The 13,492-nt window shown below is 40.3% G+C and overlaps 1 protein-coding gene across 6 annotated transcripts in view; it reads left to right on the top strand.

The window, feature by feature from the left end:
• The window catches only part of triob (trio Rho guanine nucleotide exchange factor b), a 110,900-nt gene that overhangs the window by 30,544 nt on the left and 66,864 nt on the right, over positions 1 to 13,492 (top strand). For 4 of the 6 annotated variants that reach the window (XM_085291093.1, XM_085291091.1, XM_085291097.1 and 1 more), the window contains 2 exons: positions 11,271 to 11,345; positions 12,974 to 13,088. In XM_085291093.1, coding sequence (XP_085147219.1) covers positions 11,271 to 11,345; positions 12,974 to 13,088 — 190 coding nt within the window. Of the gene's footprint in view, positions 1 to 100; positions 260 to 11,270; positions 11,346 to 12,973; positions 13,089 to 13,492 lie in introns of those variants that run through there. The other 2 variants (XM_085291094.1, XM_085291096.1) reach the window with 2 other exon arrangements.

The raw sequence follows: 13,492 nt of genomic DNA, 5'->3' as shown, positions 1-13,492 counted from the left end.
CTTTCTGCAGCTCAGTGGGTGGCGGGGCGTTGACCAATATATGGCACGGCTGTTTAGTTGCCTCCTCACCATGCCACAGTGGTATAATCAGAAAGCTAGAATGGGTAGGGGCGATAGCCACTGTAAATTTTGATAGGATGTTGTGTAGGACTATATAGATTGGAATGGTTTGCTGCTGGATTTAGTTTACCCATGGCAGTGCTGGATAACCACAGCTGGCAGTACGCCCAGGCTGGAAAAACCCTGATCAGGCTATCAGGTAGAGTATTGTTTATTATAAATGTATTTTGTTATGCTTATCCAAAATCCTGTGATGAGACAGGGTGTGTGGTTAAAAAATAATAATGTCCACGAAGAGATATTTACCAAAATTCATTCCGATCTCTAGAGATGTATTTATTTTCCCTCCTTATTTAATGTTCGTGATCAGGAGCCTCATTAGGCCTCACAATGCTTTGTCAGTTGTGATGTTTGTGTCCCATGATTAGTGCAGAATGGCTTTAATGCAATACAGCTGTATCAAAGCTTATCCCAAGAGAAATAAGTAATAGGAATGCATAGCAAACCAGTTCAAAAAATGCACACTAAATGATACTATTGTGAAGATTTTAATTTAGATTTTTTTTTTTTACTTTTTTTTAACTGAGGTTATGTTTTTAAGCCTGTGGTTGTATTGAGCTGTGTTGCTCTTTAGGTCGCAGGAGCCAAGATGTAGGGGTTTGTGTTTTGATGTTTATGGCAGTCGGAGGGACAAGAGAGTCTATGTGTACATTGTCGGATGCTTGAAAAGGTTATCATTTTCCTGTTAAGTAGGTAGCAAGAGTGATTGAGACTAAGAACTGTAAGTTATATTACCATATAAATAGGAAGAAAATGAAAATACTATCTTATATTTGTTTATTGGGTGTTAAGGGTGCATTATGAAAATCAAGACCATACCTAAATAGTCAGTCTGCACAGCCACAGTGGGTCAGTGCCATGTGTTGAAACAGATTGACCAGTACAGCTGGTCTTGATGGAAAGATTCACATATTGTGCATAGCTTTGGGATGGTTTTAGTTCCTTAATATATTCCTCTAATGCCACTAGAAGAAATGACAGCTACCCATCTTTTAGTAGTAAAAACCATCTTTTCTTCCTCCATACTAGTTTAATCACAAGACTGAGTACCTGTAGGGGTAATGAATGCAGGTGTCTGAGTAGATGACTTCTGAGGCGATTAGGAGAAGTGGTGCGATTTGTCACGATGGGTACACAGCAGAGTGAGATCCAAACAGAGCCTGCTGAGGGAGGATATATGAAGCCGCTGGCATAGTTTAATTTAAAATACATACACTAAGGCAACGCTCGGATCAATCTTTGCACCTGAGACTGAGTGAGCTTTTGTTTTGTATGGTAAAGCGCACTGACCTAGTCTTTTGGCCCGATGATCAACAGTACTGTAAAAGCATGAGTATGTGTGCACTGTGATGTTCTGATGAATGTTATTGAGGGAAATTAAATGCTGCAGCACTTTAGATGTCTCATTTATATATTCTGCTATGGCTCTCCTGCCCTATAAAAGCTGGATAGATGCAAAATGCTGAGCGCTTCCAATCGAAAGGCCGTCCTCTGTTGCTGACATCGCCTGGATCAAAAACCTGATGCTGTCGTCCTGCATCATTTATTTCAGCAGCAACTTTGCCCACACCCCAAGATTTAAGACTAAACTAAGTAATGCCAAACAGAAACAAACCGAAACAGTGGGTTACTAGTAGTGAGGCAGAGGGGAATGCCAAGTATGTCAGAAGCAAATACAGTCAAACTGCAGAGGGAGGTGAGAATGGAGACAGGCAGAGTGAAAGGACGTCACACAAGAGATGAAAAGTGCAAAGAACAAAGCAAGGAGGAGACATAAACACTGTGGTTGTTATTCAGACTCAGTGAGCTGTGAACAGAACAGAGAAACAGCTGTAGCATCTTAATAAGAACACATAAAGGACTTATAATCTCTCAAGGTGTATTCTAACCGGATCGCGAATGAAACAGCTGCACATACAAACAGACAGCCGCGCACGTTGTCTCATGACCGCAGGCTCACTCCCAAGTTCTGCAGACCTCGTATATATATCGCTGCAAAGTGCTACACTTGCAAGATAATTCCAGGAGTGTGCATGCAAGTGTTTTGCGTAGCGATGCACTATTATGAGGGCACAGATGTGACCACAGTAGTTCATTATCCAGCATTGAAACTTTGATTGTACCCTTCGTGCTGCTGACCATTGTTTATCTTTGCACTGCCCCTCAACTGCTCACACACTCTGCTAAATAAGAGTTATAATTAGGGGTCGAGTTGTATTTGTTGTATTGTTTGACTTGGACATGATTTTACAGAGCTGTTAGTCCCGCGGTTTGTTCTGGACGATGACTCGTTCATTCAGCGGGACTTTTTAATCTTTAACATATATTTAGTTTCAGTCTGTCATCTCTTAGGTTTTCCTGTGATAATCCCCATAATAACTTATTTACGCAAGTGACATTGTGTTGAAAGGTTGCATTTAAGTTTTCATTCAGCTTGTTTTAAACATTGTGCTGTTTGTAGTAATGTGCCGAGCAGCATTTAAAAAATTTATGAGAAAAAAAAAGAAGAATCCATGATAGCCGTGTTTTATCTGAAGGAGCGACATTGCAGATTTGAGATTTAAGCACAGTGTGAGAGCCACAGCGTGGTATTAGTTTTTTGTATTCTACCTTTCCAGTTTGTTATGATTTATTCATGGCCTCTTTCTGTTGGGTTTAGGGGTTATATCCCGGTCGAGGGGTTGCGGTTGGAGCAAAGTGTTATTTTTGCTGTAAGCCACACTGTAACAACAATATGAGAAACCCGATGAAAGTTGAGCTCGCCACAGTCCCCAGGCCCCTTGCCAGCTCCCGATGAAGGTCGCAGAATTAGAGTGGAGTGGGGCAGGGGCTGCTAGAAGTGGCTTTGTATGTGAGGAAGACGTGTGAATGAAAGCGGCAAAAATAAATAAATGCAGGTGATTTACAGCTGAAGAACCTAGAAAGAGAATCAGAGGGAGAGGAGCAGAACAAGAGAGAGCGCGATGAGAGAGTTTGCTGTTTTTTATCTTGTCACCCTGTTGCACGGAGCAACACTCACTTCCTAGTCCTGGTTGTCACACCAGGGACATGATGACTGCCCTGCTTGTCATAGAGACCAGGCCAAACATTCATACATGAAGGGAAAGGTAGCTTGATCTCCACTACACACTAGGGGGATGAGCAGAAATAGAGCGCGACACGACAACTTCATATGGCAGACACATGACAAATCTAGGTGATGTGTGAATGGATGTGCTAACTGAGCTTAAAGATGCTTTTCTAAGCCTGTTGTAAAAGATTGCAAAAATACCTGCAATAGTTCAGTATTGAATTGTATAAGCTGCGTGTTGAAGATTTTGTTGTTGTTGTTATTGTGGAGTTATTGTGCTTTTTTAATTTTCTGCCTTACTTTTGCGCTAGTGGTGCAATGGTGGATGCTCATGTTAAACACTATACATTATCTCTACTCTTAGATCTGTATGATGTCATAGATATATCTTTATTTCCAACTTACAGCTCTGTCTGTAAGCCCAGCAGAACCACTCACTGGCATTTCAGACTGAGAGGCAGCCAGTTAGAAGAAAGCTTGTTTAAAGTGACAGGACCTGGAGCAGCGTTTGTCAGACAGCGGATGAACTGATGGTTTGTGCTAGCGTCCAGTATAGGCTAAGCAAGAGCTATTTTGAACCGTGAATCATGCAAAGCAACTCTGATTCAAAAATAAAAATTTGGAGCTTATTGAGCTTAAAACAAATGGCATACCTAGTGTCACAATTACACAATTAGCTCAAAGTAAGCCAGAATACTGGCTGGAACAGTTTTGGCTAAATACATCAAAAATACTGCAAAAACCTCCAAAACTTGATTGTATGCATTCAGAGAGAGAAGGTTCCAGAAGGATGCTGATGTATAGCTTGTCTGCCAGGTCTCACTTACACTGTTTCACTGTGCTGGACCTCTTGGACATGTTTATGCTGTCAGTGCATGTTACAACATTTTTAATGACATTATCTAACAAATACTATGGCTTGCTGTGTGGTACATCCCTTCCAAGATGAATGTGTTTCGGTATTGGTGACCAATGGTCTGTTGAAGTTTGCTAGTGTTGTATTGATATTAATCTCCACTGACTAGCAAATACGTGTTTGTGCAACATTTATGGATACAGCTTGCTAACCAGGGATGCTAGTGTTAACTAATAGTGTAACAGCTCGCCCTCTCTCCCAAACTTTCTTAAAGAGCTAATATAATGGCATACAAAATCCTAAGGTTAAGGTTTCCAAGACTAGTGGGTGGCAACACAGTGACTATTTCCATCCTTTATGTACAGTTTATGGAGTGTCTGTGGCCTGTGCCCTGCTTTTTGCCAAAGTTCTCTTTACTTTTATCCAAAAAGCTTATAAATTGGCACATCCGTCCCTCTGAGGGAGCACTATTCTGAGAGGCTCACAAAGGATGTCAGTCACACTGCTGCACCGTGAAGCACCAGCCAGAACAGCACCAGCACACATCCGTACACATACAGAACCTTTAAAGCTACAAGTGTGCCTTTCTGTATATGTAACAATGACAGGGTTAGATATATGTCAGGCAGTTTCCAAAGCTTCTGGACTGTCCAACAAGCTGTTCTGACAGGGTATATTGGCCCCATAAATGAATCCGCTCCCACACTTCCTCAGTGTCTGCGCTGTTCCCTAAAAGCTGCATATATACTAAGCCAAACCATGCTGAGCAGTGCAACAAATGACTCCCAGTTCTCTCTTTTAGCACTAACACATAGTGAGGGTCACATACTGGGCTCTGACCCAGAACTGAAGTATGGAAGAAGCATATGAACTGCACTGCAGTTCATGTTGCTCTTGCATTATAAATCTTCATACGTAGTCACCACTTAATTTTAAAGAGTCTTTCATTCTTACAGCTGTAATTTGTTAGATTTGTCCGGTAAAATATTGTTGTATGAAAAAATGCTGGGTGCACATTTTTAGTATGAAATTCATTTCATAGCAAGTGCTGCTCTAAATCTCTGAATCTCACCACAGTTATCCTCGCTGGCAGCTGGAATGCACGTTATCAAATTTTTGCTGGGATGGTCACGATATCAGCCAGTGGAATTGTACTGTAGCATTTCTGCAGCATTATGCTGCATGCCTGATCTGTTCCACTGCACTACATTTAGCCTGGCTTGTAATTGGTCTGAGTTTGAGGTTACGAGGTTATGAGCCAGAGGATTGGCATCATGTGGCATGGCAGGCTGCACAGATGCACCGTGTTCAGTCTAGCCTGTGGTCTGACGCATTGGAATCAAAGGGATTGGCCCTGTGCATCGAGGCTGTGATTTCCAACTTTCTGTGGAAAGACGACGCACATATGCTCATTTTGGATTATGAGATGTTGTTACAGCGCTTGTAGGTGAAGCAATTGCTTGCAATTATCTCTGCATGTGTTGCAATTTTGGTTGGGGGTTCGTAGAATTTCTACATTACTGTCTAAACTTACTGCATTCATTCCCCCATTACATCTCAATAAAGCCTTCTAAAAACTAGCCTGTAACCCAGATTGGAAACGATGTAAGATGTTCTCAGTCTGTGCTGTGAAGAATTAGTACAACACTGAAGACAATCTGTTCTCCAGTAGTGTATTCAGATTAGTATGTGAGTCTTTCCAGCCCAGAGTTAGGAGGGCAAAGGGAAAAGGATTGGCATGCTTCTGCTACATGACTACGCGAATTGATGGATTTAGGGCAGAATCCTTTTGGAGTTAGAAAGACAAAAAAAAGGGCTGAACAGAGTGAATCTGTGTCATCACCTCTTGCTCCGACTCTGCTTTCTAAATTCATGCAGAGCAACAGTAACAGATTGAAAACGCAATGTTCTTTGTGGAATTTTGGAATCACAGAAACATTACAGTTTCGAAACCATGCATGAAGCTCTTTACTCCCACGTACAGGCTCAGTTAAGATCTCACGTGAAGTTAAATGCAAGCTGCAATTTTCTGTCTTAAGCTCAACTAAACTGTAAGGGTTGACTGACCCTCGGGCAACATGAAAACACAAGTTTTGCCAAGTTGCTGCCACTACTAAACATACAGCAGTTTGCATTATTATACAAATGAGCAAACTGTACGAGATCATCTTTGCTTTTTGCTTGTTATTGATTGCAAGAAAGAGAGAAAAATCATTCACCTCTGACCTTTTCTTCTATTCAATTCAATTATTTTTACTTTTATTCCACTAGCTGGGCCCACGTCCTCATTGTAGGTTTGACAGCGTTTTAGTAGGTAAAGGTGAATGCTTGGACATGAATTGAGCTGCGGTTTGGGGAAGGCCTCGAAGGGGACTGGCGACAGCTCCTGGGCCTGACAGATCCCCATGTACTAAATAGGAGTGAAGAAGTTAAAGAATTGAGAACAAGGAGGGAGGGAGGGTGGGGCACGTAAACAAGAATGAACAGTTTGCAGAACTGGGGGGAACCTATATAGATGAAGGAGAAGGAGGCGTGGTCCCGCTTCTGAAATTCCGATACACAATCTCCAATTATATAGCGCAAAAGCATTGTAAGGTAAAGACCCTCCAATATTACAGGGAAACCCCAACAATCAGAGAACAGCCAATCAGTAAGCACTTGGCGAAAGTGGAAAGGAAGAAACCTCCAGCAGAACCAGGCTCAGGGCAGGATAGCCATTTGCGATGACTTGTTGGGATCGTGAATATTACATGGTTTTGAACCACACTGAATATCCATTAATTTTAAAAAAATTAAATAAAGTAAAACAATATCAGAGTATAGTGCACGACCTAAATATGTAGTGGAAATGCAAATTGCTACAAAGAGCACGCCTCGCAACCCAGAGAATTGTCTTATTTCACACATTATGTGTTATTTGCACCTTTGATGGATGTCTGCACAATGTCTCCATAAACAAACGCGCAAAGAGACAGAGAGTGTTTAAGTGCATATGTCGCTGCCCACATTTCTGCCTGTAATGAATGAGAAACTGTTATGCATTGCATATGTCTAGATGATCTGTCATGTCTGTCATCCTCTGTTTCGCATTCATCACCTGGCATATCCTGATACTTTCTAGATTTGAGGAGAGATATGTTGCTAAGGCCCTTTGTCTTTATTTCCTGTTTAAATTGTTGTAATATGTTATAATAATAAAAAGCTTACTATAAAGGGCATATTTTGTGGACAAGCATTATTCATATTACAGGGTGCTGAATGCACGCCACCAGTAAAATGGATTGTACTCATTATGAGACCGCTATGAACAAAGAATCTTTGATTGAAAAGCTTTATTTCATGCTCAGTAGACTTGTAAATGAAGGGTCGCATGTAGTGAAAGGAGGAGGTTGTTGTGTGTGTGCTTCTTTTGTTTTAATACAGTGCTATGCAAAAGCCTCGAGCCACCCCCCATTTCTTTATATTTCGCTAGGAAAATTGGAAATGTGTACAAATGGGTGCAGGAAGTTATTGAAAAATGTGTAAACATAACTTGAAATACAGTACTTAAGGGAAAAACGGCATTTGCACAATTGTAACAAGCTTGAAAGTCAATATTTGGTGTGACCACCTTTATTCTTCAACACAGCTTTAAGTAATTTCTTTCTTCATTAGTCTTCAGGAATAGTTCTCCAGGCTTCTTGGTTTCCATTCAAAGATGAGCCCACGTTGGGCTCTTGGGAGGCTATGTTGTGTTTTTGACCAACAAGATATGCCTTTTAATATTTTAGCAATTGTTGTGTTACAAAATGAAGTCATTTCACCAATGAGATTTTTTCCTCATAGTATTGCATGGTGGATCGAAGTTTGATGGTACTTTTCTGAGTTTATAATTCCATTCCATCAATTCCACCATGACATGATGATGTAGACATTCACTGTTGTACCTCACTGCTGATCTCCTGTGCACATACCAATGACCATTTGAACCAAAAAATTTATCTTGGATTCATTACTGTCACTGATTTTCAGTCAAATGTAATTTGACAGCCTCCCTTCCAATGATGAACTTCGGTCAACAGTAGAAAGATCAACTGATGGGCCAGCTGCTTTTTTCAGTTCGTGTGTCAGGTCAAGGATTTATTCCTGTTTCATAAGGACGTGACTTACAGATGCTGTTCATTTGCTGAAATGTTTTTTCTTAGGCCTGGCACACCTTTTGTCCAACACTTGTCCAGTTTCCTCAGATTTTTTTAAAGTCATACTGCACACATGCTGAGATATAAGTTTTGGCTAACAGCGGTTTAAGACTCAACTTGTTGGTTGAAAAAATGCTTGGACTGTGTTGTCTTTGACATTTTTCATAGATTCTTTTGAAGAAATGGAAACAAATGATGTGTTTTTGCAATACAATTTAAAACTGTTTCTTTCCTAAGTTTTCTGTTATGTGTAGACACAACACTGGTTAATCCCTTGATTTAGTTACCTTTTTTATGCTTGAATGATTCACAGTTCAGTGTGAAGTGGTTTGGTCAGGTATAAGGACTGGATTGAAAATGAGTGAAAATGTCCAAAGAAAAACTTGAAACACCCCTAGAAAGCCTGAAGAACTACACAACAGTGTGTGTGTGGCAAGAGGCGGTGATGGGATGTTATGAATCACAGTGTGTAGGGTAGTACTTACTGTTTACTAAAATTAGGAGAGGCTCTGATGTCATAAGTAATAGGCCATCATACTGTGAAACTTTCTCTTTACTGCCAGCTGCTCTCGATTTTTTTTTTTAAGCAATGCAGCATTTATGTTAAATTCACCACCGAATTTTGAAAAATCAGTATTTAGGCATTAAAATATACAACTGCAGATCTGTTTAGCTTAGCACAGTCCTCAACATAAAGCTTAAGTGCATATATGCCCAGCTTTCTGCTGACCTGGTCTGATCTGTGGTGTTTGAGAAAGGTGCGTAGCTTGAGTTTTAGCGGGGAAAGCAGGAGTGTAACAGAGGTCAGTGCTGGCTGCGTGCCAGAGTCAGTATCTTACATAAACTACCACTGAGAGGAATGTGTCTGGGGCACACTTCACAGGAAAGGCACACATGTGCTAACACAAAAACCTGCTAGAGGTGTATTGTTTCTTTTTGCCTTTGCTCTGTATAGTGCTGATTTTCAGTGAATGCAGTCCCAGCAACAAAGCACTATTCTAAAGACACACAATGAAGTCTCTCTGTTAACTCTTTCCATGATTATTACTATGGGGTTTTTAAAAAAATCTGCAAGTCAAGAGAAGACACACAGGTGTAGGAGGACATGAAGCATGGAGGCTTAAAATATGTGGGTTTCCCTATCCTCTTACCAATGGAAAGACAATAAAAAGCCATTGATGCTACGTCAGTCCCATTTTCTGTCAGCTGGTTGTGACATTATCCTTGAATCAGTCCAGTCGCTTCCTACAGAGAGGTGACGTGATACCGCTCAGGCCTGACTTCAAACCGTGGCTGAAATCAATATTACAGGAGCTGTTTAAACCTGCAGGAGCTATTTAGTTGTTTTCTCTTTGCTTTTCTGCAGTCCTGTGTGTGTGCTGTCACAGCTGGTCGTTCTGTCCTCATATTCTTCTCTATGCTTTCACAAATCCGACTTGGCTTCTCTATTCCTGTGATGTCATACTGCACATTTAAAAGATAGCCTGTTTCTTGTTTCTTCATATCTTCAGCTTATAACTCACTAACAACTTAGGAGACGCAATCACAGGTTTAATGGCACTCGTGTTGAAATATATCTACATTACAGCATGTCACTCAGTGTCTGAATTGTGCCATCAAGCCATCACTTTTTTTAGAGTAATATTAAGTCACTACCTCCTGCTGGAGATATTGGCTTGTACTTGTCACGACTGACTTTTATTGAAGGGAATTTGGCATGATTCAGCACTCAGTAGACTGGCCTCTCTGATTAGTTGGTTTCTGTTGGTAGTCAGTATGATAAAGTGCTTATATTAGAAATGCCAAAGCAGCACCGTGTTTGTGCAAAGTTGTTACTATATATTTCTTTTTTTGACCCCCTAGGCTCTGTTTATCAGAACTTAGCCCCCCAAACGGCGTCTTATTGAAGCGTTTTATGCAAAGCAGGACTGTTATTTTTCAGCGCCATCCTGGATGTGATAGTCTGTGCCCTCAGTTCTAATAGCATTATCACGCCTTGAGTCAGTTGTAGTTCAGGTGATAGCGGTGATTTATGTGGTGGCGGGACTTAAGATAATGAACTGCATCGGTTACATTTCTTATGTGTTTGTGTGAGAGAGATGACTAAGAGCTACGTGAGGAATATCTGATGACATCACTAGCAAACTGAAAGTGCAGGCAGAGCCCCCTCCCTACCCGCCAGCTCCTTACTCATATATTCACAAGCCTGAAATGTCAATATCATCATGGCTGATGTATATTTTCTTTTACTAACTATGGCATGATTGCGTTCAGCTATGCATTATTGCCCTTTTCAGTCCTCATAATGAAATTTCCTGAAGAATAAATATGCTTATCAGTTATCACCAAATACCAAAATACTGCCTTCAGTAAACGTGCTGTTTTCATGTGAAGGAGAAAGAGAGACTGAGGGTGTGTGTGTGTGTGTGTGTGTGTGTGTGTGTGTGTGTGTGTGTGTGTGTGTGTGTGTGTGTACATAAATGCTCCATCTTCCTGGTATTAACCATGTGCCATCTGTTGAGGAGGCGAGGCAAAGGGGATGACATTTCAGCAACATAGTGTAACACACTGACTATTGTGGGAATTCCTGAGTAAACCTAAGTAGGCTGAACATTCAGTGCTAAAGCAATGGACTATTTCAAAAATAATGCAAATGTAATACCTTGCAAGATACAAGAAGCAGATAGTTAAAACAGAGATTTTCTTGGCAACTAGTTAGATCTGCAGCCAGTCTTAACTTCCTCAGAATTGCTACTAGTAACAACATCAACCTTAACTCTAACCAGTTCCATAGAGCCACTTCTGCTGTGTCTGTGGTCATTGATATGAACAAAGTTACATTATAATGTACATTTATGTTGTTTTTTGCGTGCTGTGCTATAAAGTGGGTTACCTTATTTAAGTGTTTCGTCTTTTTTGGTGTGCTGCAGGGTCATGTATTCTCTACGTGGGTGTAAAGGTTGAATGAACTTGGTCTAATTGCTGTCTCTGCGTTAAATATTTTGATTTTAAATATTCTATTCTGCTTATTTTTTCTGTGTTTCAGGGTTTCATCGTAATGAGGATATGAAGGCCATTGATGTGCTTCCAATCCTCAAGGAGAAGGTTGCCTTTCTCTCAGGTCAGTGTCATTTTTATGTGCTGTAATTGTAAATATCTGTTTCAACTTTAAGCTCACTGAAACTTCCATCCATCCTTTTTCAGTGAAGAAGTCAGTCTAGTTACTTCTGACATTCAGCAAAATTGTGCTCTTATTTTAAGGAGCCATTGTATCACTATATTGCTGTAGAGTCCTTACAGTGCTCTATGTTTGGTGTCATTCCCTGTATTTTAGTGTTTGCAAGGCAGGCTGGAGTAAAGCCACTTTAGCATTTAGACAAACCTGAGAATATGCTTTGCTCTAATTCTACTTTCTTAGACTGTCAGCCATTTAGAAAATCCCTTTGTTTCTATCAAATAATGTATTCTGTGAAACCTGTCAAACATTTTTTGCTCATCCGGCTTAAAGACCAGTGAGCTTAGTCCATGGTGAGTTTTCTGCCCAACCGAGAATTGATACTTCCCCCTGAGTATTGGTCGTTGTTTAGTGAATCTCGCCGATTCTTGCAGCCAGATGACCTAAATTATCGCATTTATTGTCTAGTTTAATATCTTAATCTGTTTCCTCGGTATCTCTCATTTTCTTCCAAATCATGTTATTTTTCTGATTTATATTTCTGTGGTTGACCTTTCTCATTAATCTGTATTAATTAACATAAACCATTATCCACAATATTAAATATAATTTCCTCATCAGAGTTTTATAGGAGTACACTTTTCTAATCACATGGATACTTTTTGATGTCTCATTTTTTGTCACCTGCTTCTTCTCTCGCTTGTGTAGGCTAGGTCACTTATCCAAATAGCTACTGTGATGACACCAAACTCATAGTTTATCTAGATTAACCAATCTTGAAAGCTTCAAAAAATGTTGCATATGATCACTGACGCCTCATCATTTTCACTTGGCTTAAGCTAACTATACAGATGCTGCCTATGTTGCTAGCCTACTAGCTAGTCATGAGTTCGGTTAGACACTTTCCCTATTCACATTTCTAATCTATTTATTTAGTGAAACATGCACAACTGAAACTCTAGGAACCAAAGCTTGAGCAGTATTTTCTGTAGTACTTTAAGCCAACTATGTAGTGTGCTTATCTGCAGCAGGAGTCTCTATCTTTTTGACTGTATTATAAACCATTAGGGGCTAATTGTCTAATTTTGTGGCAGGTGTTCAATTTGCTAGCTTAATAGGTTGATAACATGGGCACATTTTTGGCTTTAAAGGTGAGAGGTCAGTGACATCAAGTGTGAAATTTTCACATGGAAATGGAGACTGGTCTTGGGTATAGTTGTTGGCTCCCCTGTTGCATTTGGTATGTGTAGCTAATTTATTAGCATTCACTTATTTCTCTGAACTGTGAATTTGACACAGCATGGTTTTGATCTGACTTTTACATCATTTGTGTTAACTGTATTGGCATAGTTGTGAGTAATTTAAGATGGTTTTTTCTGTCAGATTAGTAGTTGGTGTGGTTTGTTATAGCTCTGTGACTGGAACTCCATTACCACTCTTGTAACTGTGATTTGACCTGTCTTTCTATCAGAACCAGCTATCTCTACTCACTAGTTATCTCTGACAATTGTAAAAAGAAAATATCTTCATAATTTAAATAGGTTTTCTTTGTGTCATTGTATTTCTATGCGAAGGTGGCAGAGACAGACGTGGAGGTCCGATTCTCACCTTTCCAGCACGGAGCAACCATGACAGAATACGACCCGAAGACCTGCGCAGGCTCATAGCATACTTGGCCACAATCCCAAGGTAAGGATAGTGGAACACACACCCAACTATGGACGTGCGTAGACGCTCAAATATAACCTCTGCTATAGCTTGCTATTGATGTTTCCCACGTGACATCGAGAGTTGTTTGCAATAACTGGACATGATACAACTGACAACTGCTAGATGAAAATGTGTGTTCCCCAACTGGTTTGCAGTGGTTTCTGGAGGCTGTTACTGGGTAAAATTAGTTTTAAAGAAGATGCTGCTCCAGAAACCTTTTGGTGATTGCTTTGGTTTTTAGCAGGTTGCCTGTAGTTGCCTGTAGGTGAGCAGTAGTACTTTTCACAGTTTTGCTACAGCTTAGAGAGTAGCCAGCCAATCTTTGTAGACAAGTCCATCAGCTCCATTCAGTCTACCACCATGGCAATACGCTAACAACCAAT

This window comes from Mchenga conophoros, linkage group LG11 (assembly GCF_057382185.1).
Source record: "Mchenga conophoros isolate Kocher_MC1m ecotype Shallow Benthic linkage group LG11, M_conophoros_male_GT1.1, whole genome shotgun sequence".
NCBI lineage: Eukaryota > Metazoa > Chordata > Actinopteri > Cichliformes > Cichlidae > Mchenga > Mchenga conophoros.
The sequence above is the reverse complement of the archived record's forward strand: the minus strand, read 5'-3'. Positions and strand labels throughout refer to the sequence as shown.